The sequence below is a fragment of the Gavialis gangeticus genome, unplaced genomic scaffold (genome assembly GCF_001723915.1).
Source record: "Gavialis gangeticus isolate Ggan-Ray unplaced genomic scaffold, GavGan_comp1, whole genome shotgun sequence".
NCBI classification, from domain to species: Eukaryota; Metazoa; Chordata; order Crocodylia; family Gavialidae; genus Gavialis; species Gavialis gangeticus.
In genome coordinates this window covers 1,710,160-1,735,163 of record NW_017729031.1, presented here as the reverse complement: position 1 = coordinate 1,735,163, position 25,004 = coordinate 1,710,160, and the positions used below count along the sequence as shown (strand labels likewise).

General features: G+C 46.2%; 1 protein-coding gene across 6 annotated transcripts in view; it reads left to right on the top strand.

Annotated features, from left to right (window-relative positions):
* Positions 1–25,004, top strand: part of UPP2 (uridine phosphorylase 2) — a 70,013-nt gene that overhangs the window by 12,439 nt on the left and 32,570 nt on the right. For 5 of the 6 annotated variants that reach the window (XM_019522367.1, XM_019522366.1, XM_019522368.1 and 2 more), the window contains 2 exons: positions 15,519–15,633; positions 21,982–22,191. In XM_019522367.1, the coding sequence (XP_019377912.1) occupies positions 15,519–15,633; positions 21,982–22,191 (325 nt within the window). The remainder of the gene's footprint in view (positions 1–15,518; positions 15,634–21,981; positions 22,192–25,004) is intronic. The other variant, XM_019522372.1, reaches the window with a different exon arrangement.

The following is a 25,004-nucleotide window of genomic DNA, read 5'->3' as shown; positions in this document are numbered from 1 at the left end:
GCACTGCCACCACTGCCCTGCTGAAGAGCCCAGAGGGGGTGGTGACAGCAATGGAGATGCAGAGCAGCCCAGCACAGGGTCCAGGCAGCTACACCAGGAACAACCCAGCAGTGGCAAGGGGGAGGGGCCGCTTTTCCCCTACATTGAGGATCAATTTCTGCTAGCAGTCACTGCTGCTGCCACTGCTCAGTGCTGGCAAGTCTGGAGCAGGTGGTGGGTGGGGTGGGCCAGGTTGGGGCTGTGCACGTGGGTCCCTACCAGTACCACGGGGTTGGGGCCAGCAGCGGCAGCAGCCAGAAGGAACCATTGCTGCCTGGGCTGCCTAGAAAGGCAGTCTAGCCATGGACCTGCCCAAACCACGGGCATGCCCAGGGGGTGGCAAGACATGCCACAGGAGGGCGGTGTGGAGCAGGCACAGGGCAGGCTGAAGTCAGGGCTGTGTGCGTGCGTTCTGGCTGATTAGCTCCTGCCAGGGTGATTCTGGAGCAGGTGTGGGATAGGGCTGGGGCTGTGCGCTGGCTGTTGGCAGTGGTGGGGAAGTGCTGCAGTGTGCATGGGCTCCAGGGTGTTGTAGGGCAGAGGCATGTGCTGAGTGGCTCAGCGAGGTATAGGTGGGAGGTAACTCCCATGAACATATCCACAAACCCTCCCCCACAAGTCCTACAACCACACCCTCCCCCCACACAGTCACACACCCCACAAACACTGCACTCACCTGCAACCCCCCCACAAATCCCATACCCCTCCTCACATGCACCCCCATGTACACACACAACCGAGTGCCTCTGGGGGGAGCCCCACACACATACCTCACCACACATGCACCCACACTCCCCACACACACCCCACCCCACCCCTCCAGACATACACCCTCAGCCACCCTCTGCCTCCACATAACCCACAGCCCCCACAAACCCCATACCCACCCACACCACACATCCCCATAAAATCCCCCTCACAAATGTCCCATACTCACCCACATCCACACATACTTCCACACACACACCCACAGCCCTCCACAAACCCTATATCCACTCACTTATACCCCTCCACCCATTCACCCCCATAATATACAAGAGTAAGACTTCATTTCGAGCTATTATGCAATCGCCTGTATATACACGATGCAAACACACACAAATCAGGACAAAAATGTATTTTTTAAATAAAATTAAAGTATGTTATTGTGGATGTCTGATTTTTAGTATATCATTTGTTTTTTTCCGGTTTGAAGATGGCAAACCCAAAAGGAGTACATCCAGAATCAAGGGGAGGCTCTTCTGGTGGCAAAGGTCAGGGGTTAGGGGAGGGAATTCTGGTCCCAAGATGACAACCAGGGGGCAGGGCACCTGTCAAGGGGTGGAGATATCCTTGCAGCCCTCAACAGCTCACCAAAACTCATTAAGCAGCCCTCCAGCCAATATAATTGCCTGACCCTGATTTATAACAAGAGTCTTATATTTGAATCATGTCATATTGAACCATGTTAAGTGCAGCAATATGTTTGGCATTATACAAATTTTAAAAAAATGAAGACAGCTTTTGTTTGCTAAGAGTTTATAATCCAAGGTCTCACTCCATCAGTCATTTACATACATACGTCACTTCACTCAGAAGAGTAGCCTTGAACTACACTCACATGAGAAGTCAACTGGACCACTTGTGTGACTGAAGTGACACACTTGTCTCCCTTAAAAAACAGATATAGAAAAGACAATTAGCTGGGAACAGATTTACTATTGCTCTGTCTGGTTAAATTCTAGTAACAAGTGTGTCACTAGCAGAATGGGTTCCCAGTATAAGGCCTTGCCTACACACCAGCTGGGACAGATTTAACTTTACTAAGTTAAAAAACTATTTGTTGAACCAATGCTAGGGTATGCATAGACAAGGCCTAAGACAAGCTATAACAAGTGGCTGTGCAAAAAATAAAAAGAGAGAAAGGAAAGAAAGGTAACAGTAATAATTTCAGGGTCATGGGCTACCAAAGTACACACCTTGATGATTCCAAGGTATTTGTTGTTATTTTATGTCCCCTGACCCAGATATTGTAGTTGGTCTTTGCAGGTATTGAGAAAAACTACTGTCTAAGCATGGGCTAGGTAAAGGACAACTTTCCCCTGCATGCTCTACACTGCAGGTCTGGATGGTAAGTAGGATTCAACTTCTGACAACTTCCCTCTTGGATGTTTTGCTGAGAGCTTTTGCCAAAATCACAGATGCCACATTTTTTTGTGAATTGCTGAGAGATGCAAGTAAGTTAAAAAAATACCAGGGATATTTGCAACATCCCTGGCTTGTGTCTTTTTAATAAGAGTCAACTTTTTAAAAGGTACTGGCAAGGAATTCGGGCTGTTGTAGAAGAAAAATAGGAATATAATATATTTATATTGTAAACTACAATCAAAACTTCATAAGACTCAGGTTATATGACCAAAAACTGGAAGGAGAACATGGCAGAAAAAGAAATATAGTACTTACATTAAAATAAACTCTGCCCTTTTGGAAGCACCTTCCTTCAGGTTTTTGAAAATGTAATTGGGTCTGCAAACAGAGAGCAGGAAAAAGGGGCATTTGTATGCGAGGATGGGGAATTTTCCTTTTTTTTCTTGAAAGGTAGGGACTAAGAAGAGAAGACAATAATGGGTACTGAGTGAGGAGCAGTGGAACAGAATGATGGATACATGGAAGCTGAGTGCATGCAGAAGCTGCACAATGTACAATATTCTTGGGAGGGTACCTGACAAAGAATCAATGTATGCATGAAATATCTCCTGATAGAGCTCATGCAAGAAAAAGATCCAAGGAGTATCAATACAGCTAGAGACAATGATGGAATTCAGATGTGGATTTGGAGACATGAAAGAGAAGAGAGGAAAGGAGACTTCATGGACAACTCAAGATTTTTAGATACCTGAACAAGAGGACAAGAGACCTGATGGTGAACATGGCTTATGGAAGTACATGGCCACAAGAAAGGTAGAGGAGATATAAAAATGAGGAACAAGAAGTAGAGTTACTACTCTGGAGAGCAAGAAAGGGAAATAGAAACTGAAGGAAGTCAGACAGGGAGGTGACTAGACCCACAAGAGAGGAAGAGACAATGGATAAAGCCAAAGACCAATGCTTCAGGAGGAACAAGATGATTGCATACAAACTGTGGCACCCACAGAAACTTTCATTCCCTGGGACAAGTTCTGAAGTCAGACCCCCAGTTTTAGTTTTATTTCTGTATCAGTTCTATCATGGTTTTAATGCATGTAGAAAGAAAAATTAGCAAGTTTTATCTAAAATCCATTCATGACCCATTAAAAATAATCACTGTTGCTGAAGGCTCAGGACAAAATTTCTGTTTGTCCACTCTCAACTTTCAGTGAAACCATGCATGAAATCTGCAGACAAAAGGCATAATAGAAAAGAGAGGAACTGAGGTTCACACCAACACTGGGACAACATTTATATATAGCTTCCTTGGGGGAAGGATTGGCAGTGTTGTCACCAGGGACAATCTAGAAATGAAAGGGTGTGCTGTCTTCCAGGATAAAGGATAAGAGGTGCACATGAAGATTAAAAAAAAATCAGATCAGGGAAAAAAAACCTGATAATTCTTCACAAATGACACTGACTCCCACAGAGTTGAATTAAGAGTGATATCGGCAGACTGGAGATGCTGAAAGAAGTGGAGGGCTCAGGTAATCTTCCAGGCTTTCAAAGCATAGCATGATAATGAAGATCAGCAGATGGCTCAAAGACTGAAAAGTCATAAGTAAGGTTTGGGAAGTTTTGCCCTTACAATTTTTAGCAAGCTGGGGGAGTAGTAGATACACTGAAGGGTAGGGCTAGGATTCAGAGAGACCCTGACAAATTGGAGAATTGCATCAAAAGAAATCTCATGACGTTCAAAAAGAAGAAGTGCAAAGTCCTGTACTTAGGATGGAACAATCTCATGCACTAGTACAAGCTGTAGACCAACTGGCTGGGCAGCAGCTCTGCAGCAAAGGACCTGGCGGCTACAGTGCACAATAAGCTGAATATGAGACAAAAGTATGCCCTATGGCGCATTGGCCCCAGCCCTAGAGTGAAGGGGGCAGCGAGGAGCCCCGAGAGAGAGAGAGGGGGCAGCAGGGAGCCCCAAGAGAGAGGGGGGGGGAGCAGGGAGCCCTGAGAGCAAAACGAGGGCCAAGACATAACAGGACCCAGGTCAGACCACATCAGCACCATCTGCGAGGCTTGGGCTGCAGTGTAGGGGAGGAAAAGGAGCCGCAGGTAGCGCCCCCTGTCATCGGGGTGTGTAGAAATGGGCAGCCTCCAACTGATTACAACAATCTATTAATCAAATAAGATCAAGGCGTGGCAGAAGAGTAAGCAGGCAGTTGGCCCATTACAGGAGGGTGGAGCCACACCCGGAGAGGCTCCGATAGTGGTACTCCTGCTACAATGGTGCATTGGCTGGGAAAGCTTTATACGGCAGTATGCTTTATTAGACGCTGGTTTGCCGGGATGAAGAAGAGAACCTTTGGGTCCACGTGGAGAGGAAAAAGAGGACAGATGCTAACCCCTGGCCCAGAGTTGGGGAAACAAGATTTGGGTCAGCCACACCAAGCGGTACAAGGCCCACAGGATCAAGCAGCAGGACAACCAACCCTGCAAGCCAGTGTGATTGGAAACACCCAACCCGGCCCAACAGTGCAGGTAGGAATGTGCAGCTACGCAGCCCGAGTTGGCCGTGAGGCAGCAGATGAGCTGCCCGCACCAGTGGTAGAAGCAACCATAGAGGGAAAAAAAAGTAGTGGCTATGCTGGACTCTGGCTCAGCACAGACCGTGGTGCAGAGCGACGTGTTACCGGCAAGGGAGATAAGAAGAGTGGATTGTGTGAGGGTGCAGTGTTGGTGCAGGGACCCCCTCGATTTTGACAGGGTGAGGGTCACCCTACAAGTGGGCAATAGGACCCATCGGATGCTAGTGGGGGTCACAGACTATTTACCCTACCCCATGGTACTGGGCTGCGACTGTCCCGAGTTGTTAGAAGAAATAGTTGGCATTAGGCGTAAAGCGACCGCAGAGGGGTTCGTGGGCGAAACTGAGCAACCCTCCCCCGAAGAGGAAGCGGGACAGAGGGTGGATATTTCCCAGCTGGGGGAAGACGAACACTTTCAACTGGAACAAAGCTGAGAAACAGACTTTCGGTGGGCGCTACAGGAACACCTCGCTTGAAGAAACAATGAGGTATTGAGGCTGGAACTGATAAGAACAACCCCAAGGTTCGAGGTGAGGAACTGCCTCCTATATCGAATCAAGCAAGGGAAGCCAGAAGGAGAGGAAGTTGCTCAGCTGTTGATCCCGCGGCAGTATCAACGGACTTTGTTGAAGGTGGCTCATGAGCTCCCCATGGGTGGGCATCTAGGCCGGGACAGACACAAGCACGCATGCGAGCAAGGTTTTATTGGCCAGGTATGATGGGGGAAGTTGTGAGATACTGTGCTTCGTGTCCTGTCTGCCAAAAAGCAAACCCAAGGCAGCCCGCAAAAGCTCCTTTAGTCCCGATGCCTCTGGTAGAGGTTCCCTTTGAGAGGGTGGCAGTAGACATTGTCAGGCCACTCCCTCAAAGTAGCACAGGAAACCAGTACATATTAGTCTTACTGGATTATGCAACGTGGTACCCGGAAGCTGTGCAAATGTGGACAGTGTCCACGCCAAATGTGGCGAATGAACTCTTGAAAATATTCTCCCGAGTAGGACTCCCTAAAGAACTACTAACCGATCAGGGAACAAACTTTACATCATGTGTGTTTGAGGCAGCGAGTAAAGCCTTGGTGGTTAAGCATCTGAAGACAGCTGTGTATCATCCCCAGACAGATGGGCTTGTGGAACGTTTTAATCAGACGTTGAAACAGATGCTAAGAAAGTTTGTGGTAGAGAGCCCTCAAAATTGGGACAGAATGATACCTCCTTTATTGTTTGCAGTACGAGAGGCACCCCAGGCCTCCACTGGGTTTTCACCTTTTGAATTATTATACGGCCGGCAACAAAGGGAAATCCTGGATCTAATTAAAGAGAGGTGGGAAGAACAACAGAGTAACAACCAAAACATCATTCAATATGTGATCCAACTTCGGGAACACCTTGAATTGGTTCGGAACCTGGTTTTAGGAAACCTCAGGGAGGCCCAGCAACGGCAAGTAAAGCATTACAACCGAGGCGCCCGGGAAAGGGAGTTTGACATGGGGGACCGCATGTTGGTCTTATTGCCGGACAGCAAAAGTAAGTTGCTTGCCCGGTGGCAGGGACCCTATGAAATCATACGCTGAGTGGGGCCCATAGACTATTAGGTACACCAGATAGATAAGAAAAAAAAGAAGGAAATATACCACGTCAACATGTTAAAGAAGTGGGAGGTCCGGGAGTGTATGTACTTAGCCCCTCATCCGGAGGAACTAGAGTTGGGACCCACGTTAACAAAGGAAAGTGGATCGGATGACGTAGAGCTGGCCCTGCGCTTGCCAGAAGAACAGAGGACACAGGCTTCTGAGCTAGTCAAGGAATTTGAAGATGTATTCCGGGGAACCCCGGGGGAAGCTCAGGGTGTGGTACACCGGATAAAAACTCCTCCAGGTTAGGTGATATGTGAGAGTTGGAGACAGATCCCCCAGCGACTCCAGGGCCAGATAAAAGCCGAGCTGGCAATGATGCTAGAGCAAGGTATAATATGCAAATCCCACAGTGACAGGCGAAGCCCCATCGTAGCGGTACCTAAGTCCGATGGAAAAATCTGTCTCTGCATCGATTATCGGAAGGTAAACGCAGAGGCCAAGTTTGATGCTTATCCAATGGCCAGAGTGGATGAACTGGTGGAAAACACTGGGCAGGCACGCTACATTTCCACATTGGACCTGACAAAGGGTTACTGGCAGATCCCAGTGGCACCCGAGGATCAAGAAAAAACAGCATTTGCCACCCTGTGGGGGCTCTTCCAGTTCCGACGCATGCTGTTTGGGCTGCATGGAGCTGCGGCTACGTTCCAGCAGCTAATGGTCAGAGTGTTGTCTCCCCATGGGGGTTACGCCACAGCATATATCAATGATATTATTATATATACTGAGGGCTGGGATGAACACCTCGCCGTGATGAGAGCCATAGTGCAAAACTTAAGGACAGCGGGGCTGACAGCCAATCCCAGGAAGTGTACGATAGGAAAAGAGGAAACGCAGTACCTGGGGTTCCTAGTAGGAAGAGGGAAGGTGAAACCTTTGCTGAGCAAAGTGGAGGCTTTGCGGAGGTATCAGGCACCCCGTACCAAAAGACAAGTAAGGGCCTTCTTGGGGCTGGCCAGTTATTACAGGAAATTTGTACCTCACTTTGCAGATGTGGTTGTACCGTTAACGGAGATGATAAATGCAGGGGCCCCAACCAAAGTAAGATGGACACTGGAGGCAGAGAAGGCATTCCAGGCGGTGAAGGATGCGCTATGCTTAAAACCACTTTTATATACACCCAATTTTGACAAACGTTTCCTGGTGCAGACCGATGCATCAGATGTGGCCATCGGGGTGGTATTGGTGCAAAGGGAAGAAGAAGACGAGCACCCTATAGCCTACATAAGTAGGAAGCTACACCCGCCACAGCGGAATTATGCCACAGTTAAGAAAGAGCGTCTAGCAATTAAATGGGCCAGCAAAAGACTCCAGTACTATTTATTAGGGCGGAAGTTCATGTTGGTCACCAATCACGCACCCCTACGCTGGTTGCAGAGTATGAAGACTAATAATGCAAGACTCATGAGGTGGGCCCTTAGCCTTCAACCGTATTGTTTTAAGGTGGAACACTGCCCAGGAACCCAGAATAGAAATGCTGACTTTCTTTCAAGACAGTACGAGGAAGAAGAGGGACCAGAAGGAACAGAGGGACCCCCGACGAAAGAAAGAAGGGGGCATATATTTAGAGGCCCTAACCTCATTGCTAGGATGCCGAGTGACCCCTCCAATTCTGGGATCTCCCAGGGGGGGCCAGTCAGGCGGGCAACTGGAGAAGGAAAGCCAAGACCTGGAGAAGGACAACTGGAACAAGGCAGGGGATCGGCAGGGAGACAGACTCCCAACGATGATGATAATGTGCCTGCCGCCTTCATCAGTGGGACACGCCCTACCCAGGGCTATCCTTATGAATGTTTAAAACAGGGAGGAAAGACCGGCCTAAGTGGCACCATAGCAAGGTTGGCTAGTGTGGGGGGACTACCTGTGGTGGGTTACTCCCAACAAATCCCACACGGTGCGCCTTGGGTAAAAGGCGAGTAGGAGGCACCTAAAAACCTCCACCTCCTATACCTAAATGGCTGGGTGCCGGAGGAAACGGCCAAGAGGAGAAACCCAGGTGGATGGAACACCTGGCGAAGAAGTACTCGGCTCGGTGAGTCTGGAGTAAAAGGGGGGGGAGGTGTGTCGCAGAGCACTTAGGTGCCCTGCGCCTGAGAACAGGGACAGCTCAAGAGAGGCCCCTAGCGGTGAGAAGGGGGAGGCGCAGCTGCCAGTCACCAGGGCAACACAGATGCTGGTTGCTGGGGCAACCAGTGAAACCTGCTGACAGGAAGGGGCAGGGCTTAGCCCTTCTTAAACCCAGGCAGGAGGCCAGGGTGGCAGTTCCCCTCTGGCAGCCAAGGACTGGGGAGCTCAGCCAGTGCAGAGAGAAGGGCAAGGATTTGACTGCATAAGCTGGAGTATTTTTCCCGGTAGGGATCAAATGTTGTCTGACTGGACGGTTTAGTTTTATGTTATAGCCTGGGGGCTTTGTGCTTACTGTTTACCGGGGGACCAGGTGAGGCTATTAGGGGTTGGAGGAGGCCTCATAGGGACTCCATGGTAACGTGGGAGTCCTGGAACCTGAGAGGGCACAGCATCTTGGTGGGGTGCATTGGCCCCAGCCCTAGAGTGAAGGAGGCAGCGAGGAGCCCCGAGAGAGAGAGAGGGGGAGTGGGGAGCCCCGAGAGCAAAAGGAGGGCCAAGACATAACAGGGCCCAGGTCAGATCACATCAGCACCATCTGCGAGGCTTGGGCTGCAGTGCAGGGGAGGAAAAGGAGCCGCAGGTAGCGCCCCCTGTCATCGGGGTGCGTAGAAATGGGCAGCCTCCAACTGATTACAACAATCTATTAATCAAATAAGATCAAGGTGTGGCAAGCGAGTAAGCAGACGGTTGGCGCATTACAGGAGGGTGGAGCCACATCCGAAGAGGCTCTGATAGTGGTACTCCTGCTACAACCAGCCTTAAATGTCTGGAGAATATCACTGAATGGGGCCCAAAACAGCTTACCCAGAATACCTCTGATACCCACTGCCTCAGCCTGTCACATATGATTAGTGCGGCCCCACTCGCCATGAGATGGAGCCACACCAGGTTGCCCGGCACTTCATCTGAATATAATTTTTTGGAGAATCCCAGGACTCATGACAAGAACACCTGGATCCAGTCATGAGTGGGGGCTAATTAGCACATGGCTTCTTTGTGGGGAGTAGCTGGAGTACACACAGATACTTATCAGTGCTGGGCTGTGGGATCACCATGGCTTGGAACCCTTTTGACTCTGATGGGTCTCAGCCCAACCAGCTGTATGGTAAATCAAGAGCCTTTGGCTTTGGGCTAATATCATGCATAGTTTGTACTATCTAGAAGTTGGTACAGAAGTGCTGTTTAAAAGTATATTTTATGGAGTACCTGTGCTAAAAACATGCAGCAGTTTAAAAAAGGGTACACTGCATCAATTCTGGATGAAGCAAGTCTATGAGTACCTGTAGTAATTTCGTTATGTGTAAATTACTATAGATATGTGTATTTCTAGATCAGTGTTTTCAGATTTGCCGCTCACTTCCACGTGCTCAGGGAAAGCAGCATCTGATAGGAAGAAATGGGGAAAGGAGCTGCAGGGGAAACAAGTTGGCATAGCACAGAAAACAAAGGGACTACCTGAAAGGTCAGACAAACAGCTGTCTTGCTCTGTTCCCTGTTGGCACCATCCTCCACCAGCCCCTGGCTTCCTCCCTGGCCCACATGCAGTAGGACACATCACTGAACCATGGCTGCTGCTTGTTGTTTATTCCTGCTGGGGACAGCGCTTGGGGCTGTTGGCATCAAATTTGTTTTAATTTTCCAGATATAAAATCAAATTTTTGGAAGTTAACCTTGAATTTGCACCCCTCCCTCTGCTACAGTAGGGAAAATGTTTCCATGTATAGACTCTAATTTGGAGGAGAGGGACAGGGGGGAATCATCTTATATTTAGGGTTGTCATATATGGGTAAATATGGTAGTGTAATCTAGAAAAGGGATTATATCAGTGAAAAACAACTCAGATGTTTATAAACTAATGCCAGGAGACTTGGAAATAAAATAAAGGAATTAGAACTAGTTGTGCAGGACATGTAAAATGATATCGAAGGACTAACAAACATGGCAGAATAGCAAATCAGGACATGGGAAATGGCTATACATGAATAACCTGACAGATTATAAAAAAGAAGGGAGAGCCTGTTCACTAGAGAATCTGAGCCAAACTCACTTTAGTGAAGTGGTTCTCCTGGGGAGATGGTAAGGGTCTGCTGTAGACCCCAGCACAAGATTTGGATGTGAATAGAGAGCTATCATATTATTTCATAGATAAATACTATTAGTAATTGTACCATGATGGAAAACTAACTTCCCAGATATAAAAGTTTGGTCTGTACTATGGACATGTTGCTGACAGCTATGTTGGCTAAGGGTGTGAAAGTGCACACGTTATTCAACATAGCTATGCCTGCAAAAGCCCTGATACGGATGTTGTTATGCCAACAGAAGAGGGCTTCTACCAGGTTAGCTTCTGTCATTTGAGTACAGCTGTGCCAGGAGAAAAATACCTTCCTCTGATATATGCTGTCTCTGTGAGGGAACTTTCCCCAACATAGTTATGGAGGTTCAATCATAGCAGCAGAAGCTCCCAAATGTAGACAAGCCCACAGATACCACTACTATTAGTGGTAAGCCCCACTTATTCCTGGATGTAGTAGCCAATAGCTTTCTTTACCAAACATCCCTGAAACAATAAGAGGCAATGCTAAGTGATAAGGTCAGCAGTGGTTGTAGAAAATAACCTCAGTGCAAGTGATCACAAGTTGATTCAGAAGAAATCAACTGAGATTTAAACAAGAAAATAGGCTTTTTATTTCAAAAGGATAATTCTTGATACATTAAAGGAGCTAGTGATGTCAACTGTATTGAAGGGTTCAGGGATTTGAATATGGAGGAGGTGTGACATTTATTTAAATCAAAGCTGTGAAAACTATCTAGAACTTCAGAAAAAAGTATAGGGAAGGTTTTCAGCCCTAATTGTCTCAAAAAGGATAGCCACTTCAAAAAGAATAGTAGGAAAAAGCAGAGAATGCACATGAGACAGAAAAAAGGAGAAAAAAATATTAGGAAATGTTGAGATAAAGAAAGAATAGCCAAAATCAAGCTGTTAGGCTTTGCAAAGGTGATTAAAACAGAAAGCAAAGGACCTTCAGTAGTATGAATAAAATGAGAACAAGCTACAAAGAAGCTGTACAGCTAAACAGTGAGGATGAGGTAGAAATAAAAAATAATCAAGGGATAGCCCAAAGGCTCAATAAATACTTTGGCTCAGTTTTCAGAAAGTATGACCCTGTTGACCCTAGGGGCTGCTAAAGGAAACACTCATATGGAACTAGAACTTACCATATCCATGGTGGAAGCAAAACTCACTCAATGTGTTCCAATCAGGAGACCAGAAAATTCCAGCCTAGAATGCTGAAAGAACTAGGACACAAAAGGATGTCATGTGATAGGTAGGAAAGCAGATGGGAAGGGTTCTTAATAAATCTGTCAAGTCAAAAATTGTTACCTGAAAACTGGAGAATAGCAAAATAGGGTACCTCTGGCCCCTGGTAGATGTTAATTTATTCATGCAATTGGGATCTGACTGATTTTGTGCCAGTTCCTAACAACTGTGTGCCCTACCATGTCACATGTGCATGTCAGGAGTCACAACTTTGGGATATGACATAAAATTAGTTGGATCCCAATTACATGGCAACTGCCATGTTTTCAAAGTTCCCCAAGTGCCGGAACCCAGGGACTGGGCCCCAGTCTCTCATTCCCAGCACCTGCAGACTTTTGAAAAATGTGCCTGTACCTCAAGTGCAAAGCCACTTTAAGGTCCCAGGGCAACATGGGAGCAGCAGCTGAGGAGCCAGGAGCCACCGGCTCTCTAGCTCCACACTGGGTCCTGGCGCATAGGGACTTAAAAACAAAACAAAAAACAAAAACAAAAAACAAAAACAAAAAACATGACTGCAGCAGGGCTGCAACTGTACTCTTTAAACCTTCCCAGGCAGTTGGACCCAAGCACTGGGGAGAAGCTTCCTGATTCCTGGTTCCCAGCAACAGGGGACTTTTAAACAACACACCTGCCAGTAGGTTGCAGGGATCAGGGACAGATGCAGTACTGCCCTTGGCTGGGCCCTAGGCTGGACAGCCCAGCTGCAGCCATGTGTCAGTTTTATGGCCCAGATACATTGTTCCAGGTGGACCCAAACCTTCAGACTGACCATGACTTCTCCATTCGATAACAGGCTAATTTTATTGATACACAGTGATAGCAGATAAAAACAATGCAGGCAAAGCAAACAATTCTATATCTGCCAGTCCTAGGGCTGTCACGTATGGAAGGTACATCTGGCCAGTACACGAGCTTCACCCTGTGGTTCTTTCTTGAATGTCAGCAGTCAGCAGCCTGGAGGTAAAGGGCCAAAACCCACCTCTTCCTGTGGGGTAGACAAGACAGATTGGTGGTGTGCCCTCTGTCCATGGTGGCCTTGGGTTCCCCACTCTGGGACCCTTTGCTGCTCCTCCTTTTGTATCCTTTGTCCCCTCTGATGACTCTTCATCTCTGGGCATCAATGATCGGTTCTGTGGTTTTCATACTGTCCACATTCTGTTCTGTCAACATATTCCCTTGTTTCACAAACCCATCATATGCACACATCTTAGTTTGGTTATTTACCAGTGCCTTAATTTGGTCTGTCCACCAAAACCAGAAATCCCAGGGGCTCTGCAGTTGGGCACTGAGACCTAATACCACCTTATTTCATGTTATGGAACAGTGTGCTACATGTCTTCAATTTCCCAGCCTGTGTCTACTTCAGACACAGTGGGCCTTGAATGACACTTTGTCACAAATAGGCTCTTTGAAACCAATTAACCCTTGCAGTCCCCCTGAACCAACTGCTCTAATGTAGCAGTTCCCAACACAGTGCCTGCAGGTGCCATGGCACCCCCTGAGGTTTATTTAGGTGCCTGAGTGCATTTTCATGATCAGTAAAAATCATTATTCCAACAAAAAGTGCTGTCATATTGGTGCCTGCTGCTTTTTCTTTTAAATTCGAATGTGCCCTTGGGCACATAAACATTGAGAACCCCTGCTCTAATGTATATGTATTTTACCTACAAGCCAATTCTTAAAAGCAAACCTTTAAATATAATTTTCTAGCCATCGGCATGTATCATGAAGCAGTGCCTGAAGCTGGAGAGCAGGGAGCTCCCCACTCTCCAGCTTCCATGGATACCCTGAAAACTTTAGAAAGCTGAGATTTCCAGGTGTCTGCCTACTTTTTAAAAGCCTGGGATGCCATGGGCCCAACAATGGGGTGATGCTTCCCAATGTCACACTCATGGTACCTTTCCCATCTTCCTCCTGGGATCAGACAGGAAGCAGCCAGGTATGGGACCCAGAACTGCTCCCAGTCAGAACCGTCTGATCAGACAAGGGTGGTCTCAGATCCTGGGGCTTTCTCATGCCAGATCAATGCTCAGCTAAGAGTGAGGATCCTGAGCCCCCTTATACCACATGTTCAGCTGAGGCCGGTTACAAATAAGCCACAAAGCCATAACCAAACTCTGATCATCTATGTGGCTCATTTGCTATACTATTGCAGTACACATTGACTTTACCATGTAGCAGTGTTGCTATTTATGGCATGATTCACATGTTAATTGCATCATAACTGTAACATCTGCCAGGACTATGTTTCAAAAAGGCACAGAACCAATCCAGTCAACTATAGACCTGTTAGTCTGATCTAAGTAGTATTCAAGGCTTTAAAACAAAATGGTGAAGGAAAGAATAATTAAAGACATGTCAGTAAATGGGCTATGGTATAAAATGCAACATGGATTTTCCAAAGGCAGGTCATAACAGATTGATTTTCTAGACATGGGAAACACAGTGATTCTAATTTAACTGGATTTCAGTAAAACATTTATTATGGCATTACCGTGAAATTCTTAGTTAAGCCAGAAAAGACAGGAATTAATACAAGACTTGTAAATTGGATAAGGAATTGGCTGAAGGGAGACATCAATATATTGTGCTGAAAAGGAACTCTGAGGCTGGAAGGAGGTTACCAGTGGAGTTGGTCATGGGAATATTTTTTAAATGATACTAAAATGTCATTAGTAATACTTCCTCAAAAATGTGCTAATAAAGAGCACGCTAATGAAGTTTGCTGATTAAGCAAATATAGGAGGCATTTCCAATACAGAGGAGAATCAGAATATTATACTCAAAGACCTGCAATAATTGAAGAAGCATGAAATATGGAAGTACATGGTCATACATTTATGGACCAATGAGAATTTCTGTTATATTCTGATAATTCATCTACTGGAAAAGACAGAGGATGGAAATAGCCTGGGTGTATTTACCTTGTGATAGTTGCCAGTGGCTTGAGAGGGTGAATTAGCAATCAAGGTTCAGTTGGGTATAGAAAAGTTCCATTCATACTGCCAGAAAAACTGTCACAGGATATGCACCCCTGAGCTGATCCTGCCACCATCAGCTATTTGGGGCTTAGGGCAATGTAAGTGCTGACGTGCAGGAAAGACACTGAACTTAATGTGTTTGTTGCTCCCTGAGGTAGAAACAGTTCAGGGTGGGTTTATGGCCTCTTAATTATGATGACCACCACAGAAGCCCTAGCGAACCACAGAAGAAATCAGAGTACCAGGCACTGTCCATAGAATAAAAGAAAGTCACTTCCAAAAAAGGCTTGTTGTGTGGCATCACTCCCTAGGATAACCAGAGCGAAATGAGAGCCAAAATGGATGCTCATCCTCTTGCCATTTATTCCTGTGGGCTTCTCTCCATGTTGTTCATCCCTGTAGGAGTGCTCAGAGTGGGCATAATAGGAGCAGACAGGAAATGATTAGTTGTATTACTCTTCCTGGTGCTATGGCAGGAGGAGGGGCCTCAGAACATAATTCAGAGGGCCTGACACTGATGTGATCCCACCCCAACCCAACCCAGAATAATGTTCTGTGGGCTCATGCTTTGCTCACAGAAAAAAAATTCCACTGACTTCACTGAAGCAGGATACCTCCACCTATATAGTATAATTATGAGGTATTTTTGAGGTAAATAAATAAGTTTAAACAAAAATGATGATTAATGATGTTTTTATTTCTTTTTCTCTCAATAGCATGGGATGGGCATTCCTTCTATTTCTATTATGCTTCATGAATTAATCAAATTACTACACCATGCAAAATGCCGGGGTGTTACTATTATACGCATCGGTACTTCTGGGGGCTTAGGTGAGTGACCAGTTTTGCTACTGACAGACAAGAAGGATGTTAATCCAACCTATCCAGGCAATCAGTCATGTAATTATGAGCTTTTCATATTTGTTCAGGTTTTCAAATACCAAAGCAACAGTATATTTTATTTCAGGTCACCAAACAGCACATTTGTAATGCCTGGCATAGCAGAAGCACACATTCTCATAACACATGATGATCTCGAGATCTAAAATATCTGAACAATCCAAACCACCTGACGGGATTTGCTCCAACTTTCTGAAATCTCTCAATGCACTCACATTTTTAAGCCATAATGGAACGTCTTTCAGTTAGAATAAAAATAGTTATCTAGCATATTAGTATTTAAGGTCCTCATCAGGATTGGGATTAGAGAGACAGTTCTTGTTCCAGGGAGGTTACAGTTTAAGAATGAAAGTAAAAACTATGAAGAACTCATTGAGGACAGGGCACCAACAGAATTCCTTCTTTGCAATGGGGCTACTCCATGACCTGGAATTTAGAAAAATATGAATTCATATGAACCTTCAAAAAAGAATTGGCATCATTGTACACTGGACAGAAGGCCTGCTTGGCCTGGATTCTGGCAAATGTTCTATGGCCTCCCCTGAGAGTTGTGTTTGCATAAGCACTTCAGGCTCAGATCTATGAAAAAACACCATGTATTTTATCTGACCTGTCAGTGCTTAGAACGTCACCGTTCTCACTCCGCTGCACATGTGCACAAAGGTCAGGCAGAATGTCATGGCAGGTGCAGAACAGCATGCTCAGAAACCACAAGCTTCTACTGAATTAGCTAAAGCACAAGAACTTATTTTGTCTTTTAGCAATACAGGTCTTAAGATATACAGTGGGAAATAACATTAAATATGCCTTTCCTTTCACCCTAAGTCAAGGTACATACAAACCAATAGCTACAAGGATATTTCATAGATTCATAGATGTTTCAGTCAGAAGGAACTTCAGTGGATCACCAAGTCCGACCCTCTGCCCTGGGCAGGAAAGAGAGCTGGGGCCAGATGACTCCAGCCAGGTGCATATCTAGCCTCCTCTTAAAGACCCCCAAGGTATGGGAGAGCACCACCTCTCTTGGAAGGCCATTCCAGATTCTGGCAACTCTTACCATAAAAAGTTTCTTCCTGATGTCTAACCTAAATCTGCTCTCCATCAGCTTGTGGTTGTTGCTCCTAGTTACTTCAAGGGGTGCCCTGGTAAACAGAGCATCTCCTATTCCTTGCTGCTTCCCCCGCGCCCCAATGAATTTGTAGACAGCCACCAAGATCACCTCTCAGGCTTCTCTTGCTGAGGCTGAAGAGTTCCAGGTCCCTCAATCTCTCCTCACAGGGCTTCAGAAACCAATAGCAAAATGGTTGCCCATGCACATGCAACAAATAAGAAAACTACACAGCGGCCAGGAACACTGTTGGCAGCGTTGTCAAACACCCCCATAGCTTGTCTTTGACTACACAGAGAAGTGATGTGCTCAGGTTGTGGTATTGTCAATCCTTTCGGTCAAGGAAAAGGGCCCTGGCAGGAGCAAGTGCATCCTGCAGATCAACACCTGGCTGTGCAGGTGGTGTCGCCAGCAGGACTTTGGCTTCTTCAACCATGGGATATTCTTCCAAGAAGAAGGATTGCTGGGAAGAGATGGGACCCACCTGATGAAGACAGGGAAGAGCATTTTCGCAGACAGCCTCGCTAACCTAGTGAGGAGGTCTTTAAACTAGGTTGGCTGGGGGATGGAGACCAAAGCCCTGAGGTAAGTGGGGAACCAGGAGACCTGGAAAAAGAGCAAGCAGGAAGGGACAACAGGAGAGGTGCTCTCATACTTTCTGAAAAATCAGGGCAATCAACTAGTTACTACAGGTGCCTGTACACAAATGCACAGACCCTGGGAAACAAGCAGGAAGAACTGGAAATCCTTGCACAGTCATGGAACTATGATGCGATTGGAATAACAGACTTGGTGGGAGAGTTCACATGACTGGGGCACGGTCATGGATAGGTACAAACTGTCTGGGAAAGAGACAGGAAGGATTTTATATAAGAGAGCCATATGACTGCTTAGAGCTCCAGTATGAAGCTGGAGATATGCCTATTCAGAGTCTTTGGGTTAGTGACAGAAGGGAGAGCAACACGGGTGATGTCATGGTGGGGTTCTGAAATCAACCACCAGACCAGGAGGAAATGGTAGATGAGGCTTTCTTCAAACAGCTAGTGGAAGTTTCCCAATCACACATCCTGGTTCTTATGGGGGACTTCAATCACCCTGACATTTGCTGGGAGGGCAATAGAGCAGTGGTGCAGGCAATCCAGGAAGTTTTGGGGGACAATACAGAGAGTACTGGGGACAATTTCCTGGTGCAAGTACTGGAGTGGCCAACTAGAGGCAATGCTCTTCTTGACCTGCTACTTACAAACAAGGAAGCATTGGTGGGAAATGTAGTACAGTAGATGGCAACTTGGGCAGCAGTGACCACGAGATGATTGAGTTCAGGATCCTGAGGAAAGGAAGGATGGAGAGCAGCAGAGTAAGGATCCTGGACTTCAGAAAAGCAGATTTCGACTCACTCAGGGAACTCTGGGGAGGATCCCCTGGGAAGCCAGTCAGAGGGGGAGAGGAGTCTAGGATAGATAGCTGAACTTGAAATAAACCTTACTGAGGGTGCAGGAACAAACAATCCTGATGTGTAGGAACACTAGCAAGACTTGGCAGAAGACCAGCTGGGCTTAGCAGGGAACTCCTCTGTAAATTAAATCACAAAAAGGAAGCTTATAAGAAGTGAAAACTTGGACAAATAACTAGGGAAGAATATAAGAGCATTGCTCGGGCATGCAGGGATGAAGTCAGGAAGGCCAAAGTGCAACTGGAGTTGCAGCTAGCAAGGGATGTGAAGGGGAACAAGAAGTGTTTCTACAAGTATGTCAGTAGCAAGAGGAGGATCAGGGAAAGTGTTAATCCCTTACTGAATGAGGAAGGCAACCTTGTAACAGAGGATGCAGAGAAGGCTAAACTGCTCAATGGCTTTTTTGCCTCAGTCTTCACAGGCAAGGTCAGCTCCCGGACTACTGCACTGGGCAGCACAGTTTGGGGAGGAGGTAAACAGTCAACAGTGGTCATAAAACAGGTTAGGACTATGTAGAAAAGCTGTCCATGTAGAAATGAGGCCAGATGGGATGCACCCGAGGGTGCTGACGGAGTTGGCTGATGTGATGTGATGTGATTGCAGAGCACTGGCCATCATCTTTGAAAACTCATGGTGATCAGGAGAGGTCCCAGATGATTGGAAGAGAGCAAACATAGTACCCATATTTAAGAAAGGGAAAAAGGAGGATCTAGGGAACTACAAACCAGTCAGCCTCACCTCAGTCCTTGGAAAAATCATGGAGCAGATCCTTAAGGAATCCATTTCTAAGCATTTGGGAGAGAAAAAGGTGTTTAGGAACAGTCAGTATGGATTTACTGGGGCAAGTCACGCCTGACCAACCTGACTGCCTTCTATGATGAGATGACTTGTTCTGTGGCTGCAGAGAGATGGATGCATGGATGTGGTATACCTTGATTTTAGAAAAGGCTTTTGATACAGTCTGTGAAAGGGGGCCATCCCGAGGGCCAGTCACAGTACTGGCCTGCCCACCTGTCCAGGGCAGTCTGCCAAACTAACTCTCCCTCCATGCCTTAATAAATAGATGTTTCTAAGTGGGAGGCTGTCCATTTAATGCCCTCATGCCAAGGATGCTATACACAGCTCCAACCTCCTCTTTACCATGTCCCATGTCTTGCAAAGGGCACCCAAAGTACTCCTAGCTCTCCCAGCCACATTGCTGGGCTTCACTAGGCCACTGGCCCAAACTATCCACTATTACTCCCTCAGCTCCATTGCTGAGCCACACTCGGCCTCTGGCCCAAAGTCAGCCTCAGGCATCCGGATACTTACCTTGGCTGCATGCCCCCTCACTGGGGCCTCTACTCCCACTCTGGGCTCTATGCCTCTCTACAGGCTTCTAGCCCCTCACACTCTACCCCTCATTGGGGTCACTACTCTACCCCCTCACTGGGGCTGCAGGGCCTTACACCCCTTAGGTCTTAGGTGTCTCTGTAAACATGCCTGGACTTCACTCTCAGTCTATGGCCCACTCAGGCCTCAGGTGTCTATGTGCCTGGACCTCACTCCTCTCCAGGTCTGTCATTAGGTCTCACTCATTCAGGTCTTGGACCTTGGGCCCTCCTGGCCTCCATGATCTTGCCCAAGCCTGATGCTTTTCTGTTAAGGTGTGCTCCCTTAGCCTTTTGCCTCCATGGGGTACCCACAAGGCAGCAGGGGCTGAGGCTTTCTGGCACCGCATACTTGCCGTTCACTAGTTAGGCACTAGTGTGGCATTTCCTGAGGGTTGCCCCATCACCAGCAGCCCCACCACACCATCCAACCCCAGCAAGGTGTAGTTTAGGTCATTCCCCAGGATGAGGAACCTCTTCCATCCCCATAGGTCTTGCCCTTTACCTGAAGGTGTACCTGGGAGCAGCAGATCTCAGGCTGGTGATGTTGCCATGGCAGCATCCCTGCAACAACTGCTGGCTTTGTCTCTCAGGACCTGCTCTTATGCTGAGACTCCACAGCCCAGCTCCAATGAGGTGGCCTGCTGGCTGTCATGTTACCGCCTGATTGGTTCTCCAGTTATCTGCAGGCTACCTCACAGCCTGCTCAGGCCCTTAAAGTGGTAGGCACCAAAGGTGCCCTGCCACATGGTCTCCCACAACATTCTTTCAGGCAAGCTAAGGAAGTATGGGCTGAATGAATGGACTGTAAGAAGGACAGAAAACTGCCTGGAGCATTGGGCTCAGAGAGCAGTAATCAATGGCTCCATGTCTAGTTGGCAACCAGTATTAAGTGGAGTGCCCCAAGAGTTAGTCCTGAGGCTGGTTCAATGCCTTCATCAACAACCTGGAAGATGGCATAGAGTGCACCCTCAGCAAGTCTGCAGATGACACAAAATTGGGGGGAGTAGTAGATATACTGGAGGGTAGGGCTAGGATTCAGAGTGACTGAGACAAATCAGAGGACTGAGCCAAAAAGAATCTCATGAGGTTCAACAAAGACAAATGCAAAGATCTGCACTTGGGATGGAATAATCCCATGCATTAGTACAAGCTGGGGGTTGACTGGCTGGGCAGCAGCTCTGTAGAAAAGGACCTGGGGTTTATAATGGACAGTAAGCTGAATATGAGCCAGCAGTGTGCTCTTGTTGCCAAGAAGGCTAATGGCATCCGGGGCTGCATTTGTAGGTGTGTTGCCAGTAGGTGGAGGGAAGTGATTCTTCCTCTCTGTTCAGCACTGGTGAAACCATATCTGAAGTACTGTGTTCAGTTTTGGGCCCCCCACTACAGAAAGGATGTGGACAAATTGGAGAGGGTCCAACAAAAATGGAGGGCAACAAAAATGGTGAGGGGGCTGGGGGACAGGACTTATGAAGACAGGCTGAGGGAACTGGGCTTACTGAGTCCAGAGAAGAGAAGACCAAGAGGGAATTTAATAGCAGCCTGCAACTACCTGAAGGGGGTTTCAAAAGAGGATGGAGCTAGACTGTGCTCAGTGGTGGCGGACAACAGAACAAGGAGCAACAGTCTGAAGTTGCAGCTCAGGAAGTTTACATTAGATATTAGAAAGAATTTTAACCCTAGGAGGGTAGTAAAACACTGGAACAGGTTACCCAGAGAGGTGGTGGAATCTCCATCCTCATCAAGGTTTTCAAGACTGGGTTAGACAAAGCTTTGGGTGGGATGATCTAGTTGGGGCTGGTCATGCTTTGAGCAGGGATTTGGACTGATGACCTCCTGAGGTCCCTTCCAACCCTCATATTCTATAATTCTATGATGTAGTCCAGGAAATTATCATTGGACACAGAATGGGGGTTTTTTTAAATTGCCATTAGTTTCTGAATCTCTCATGCACATGAGCTTTCCTTGTTCTATGAACTTATCAAAATTAATAAATATCCTTTGTCCAACATATTCCCATAATAGCCTGCTATCTTCTGTTAGTGCACATATATTTTCTGGTTTATATTTATTAGTGATGCAAATTAGTATGAAACTATCTAAACATTTAGGATCCATTCCTGGGAGATGCTGAGCTGTGTTACTGTCACTGATGTCACAAGACTGAGATATTGATTATTCTTACATGAATAATGTATTAACCATTATTTTGTGTTTGAATTGTTCTCACCTATATATTGTGTTACTGATAGCTATTCATATTTATAAAAAATGTTCCAGTTATCATTAGGGTATAAATACCATGTAGCACTAACCATTCTTTCTCATTCTTGTCTCTGCTTCTGTAGGCATTGAACCTGGATCTGTTGTAATAACAGACACTGCACTGGATTCATTTTTCAAGCCTCAGTTTGAGCAGATAATACTGGATAATGTAGTTGTACGAAGCACTGAACTTGATAAAGACCTTGCTGAGGAACTACTGAACTGCAGCAAAGAGATCCATGACTTCCCAACGATGATTGGTCATACAATGTGCACCTATGACTTTTATGAGGGTGAGGATAAACTATACCTTTCTATTCATTTTTTTGTTTTTCAGTCATAAGGCCAAATCCTGTTATGCTTGCTGAAGCAAAAATCACCAACCCAGTCAGCTGGAGATTTCCCTAAGCATGAAGTAAAAAGTGAGGAGAGATGAGATTTGACTTATCATATGTTTTAGGGTTTGTCTGCAGGTCAGAAAAGGAGCTACTTTTATAACACATAATATTAATTAAGAGAATCATACCATAACTGGCCTCTGTTGCATCTGTCACTTGGTCAATTTTGTAACAACATCATATCTGCAAGGGAAATATTAGTATCACCATGACAGTGAATCAAGCATTATGATTCATTCTGGACAGCATTCACTCCCTTAGGAACATACAGGAATCCCTGGATAGCACTTCCTGCTGTCTCTCAGCCCAGCTGCACCACAAAAGCCAGCATATGCTTAGTGAACCTCTGAAAGCAACAGGCACATAACATCAAGCAGTTAAAGTAAATAGCCCCTTGTCTGTAATAACATAACTTTAACAGATGGGTTCCACAATGTTACTTCCTATGACGGGATTATGTCTGCAGAATTACCAAACAGAAGAAAAATGTCAAGAAGTGTATGACATTTGTGTTTGCAACCCTTAGATTTTGAGCCCTACTGTGGAACCATTTCCTTAGAAAATTAAATATTCATCACAAAGTGGATGACACAGAATAAATGGAGAATTAATAATTCGAGAACTATTTATAACCCTTTGGAGCTGCTTGCAAATGTGGCCATCTGTGTATTGCTCAAGGCCATGTTTACTTAAATAAAAAGCCATTTGAGAGGATTAACAGGAGGGATGACAATGAAATGAAATAGTTTACTCAGGTTAGTACAGCTGGAGATATACATTTTTCCTAAGCAAAAGACATGCCATCTTGGATAAGAAATCCTGGTACATCTGAGAATGGGTCCCTTATTTTGGGTCCATGTTCAACTCTAAAATACTAGTAACAAACAATCAGCCAAGTTTAAGAGACAGAAATATTACTTGAGCTGAGAGTTTCTTCAATAGACCCACTTTCTAAGGGAGGTATATGTGCCCTCAGTGTAGACACTATGGATAAATTGTGTCTGTTGTTACCACACACATAGTCCATCACAAACCTGAACCTTCAAAACCACAGGCATACTGTCTCAATACTAATCCAAATCCATTTCTTCTCTGACTTAGTCAAAAAATTAATCTACAGTTTCAGAGGGCAAGGGGATTGGACAGAATGAATCCAGTTGGTAGTGAGGTACCACTTTTCGCCTTTATATTGTGCCATTTGGGAGAGTAGCAAATGAAAATGACAATCCCTGTCACCACCACCACATGATCATGGATTAGAGGAGAAAAAAATCAAAGTTATGATTACAGAACTGCAGTTTCACTTTGGCATTGAGACCTGGAGGCTAAGTCAAGGGGAGATAAGTGAATTGAGCTCCCTATAGCAGCTTTATAAATCTGTCTCAGAGACTTTTCTGAACAATAGTATGAGGACTCCTGTAAGTCTGATAGGCAGTGTTTTGAGACCTTCAGTTAAAGGCACGTACAAGGTCATAGGAGGCTAGAATGCAAAGTTTGATTGATTAAATTTACTGAACAGACAGTATGTCAGCCCTACAAACTAGTCCCCAAATGCCCCAAGCAACTAGAGTGTTCATAAAGGCATTGCTATTTCTAACTAGCAACTAACCACCTTTTAAAAACCTAGAATGTACTGCCTATCCTCATTTGCCAAATCAGGAAGATTAAGGATCAACAAAGATAAAATAACAGACTGAGTCAAATAAAATGAGTCACCACTTCTTAGAATCATAGAAGTAGGGTCGGAAGGGACCTTGTAGATCTTCAGATCTTCAAGTCCGATCCCCTGCCTGGGCAGGAGAAAAAACTGGACTGAGATGACTCCAGCCAGGTAGGCATCAAGCCTCTTCTTAAAGACCCCCAGGGTAGGAGCCAGCACCACTTCCCTTGGAAGTTGGTTCCAGATCCTAGCCGCCCTGACTGTGAAGTAGTTCTTACGGATGTCTAATCTAAACATACTCTCCAACAACTTGTGGCTGTTATTCCTTGTTATGCCAGGGGGCGCTCGGGGAAACAAGGTCTCTCCCAAACCCTTCTGCTCCCCCCTAGTTAGTTCATAGATGGTCACCAGGTCCTCCCTCAGCCTTCTCTTGTGAAGGCTAAACAGGTTCAGGACCCTCATTGTAGGGTCTGCCCTGTTGTCCCCGGATCATGTGGGTGGCCCTCCTCTAGACCCTCTCAAAGTTGTCCACATCCCTCCTGAAGTGTGGTGCACAGAACTGGACACAGTACTCCAGCTGTGGCCTGATCAGTGTCATGTAGAGGGGGAGGATCACCTCCTTGGCCCTACTTGAAATGCACCTGTGGATGCACAACAAGGTCCGGTTAGCCCTGCCAACCGTGACCTCACATTGTCGGCCCATGTTCATCTTGGAGCCAATAATGACTCCAAGATCCCTTTCTGCCTCCATGCTCTCAAGAAGGGAGTTTCCCATCTTATAAGTGTGCTGCTGGTTACTACTGCCCAAGTGCATCACCCTGCACTTGTCAGTATTGAAATGCATCCTGATTTTGTTAGCCCACCCCTGCAACCCATCCAGGTCTTGCTGCAGTCTTTCCTTCCCTACTAGCATGCTCACCTCACCCCAAATTTTGGTATCATCAGCGAATTTAAACAGGTTGCTTTTCACCCCATTGTCCAAATCACTGATAAAGAGATTGAACAGCACGGGCCCAAGGACTGAGCCCTGGGGGACTCCACTGCCCAC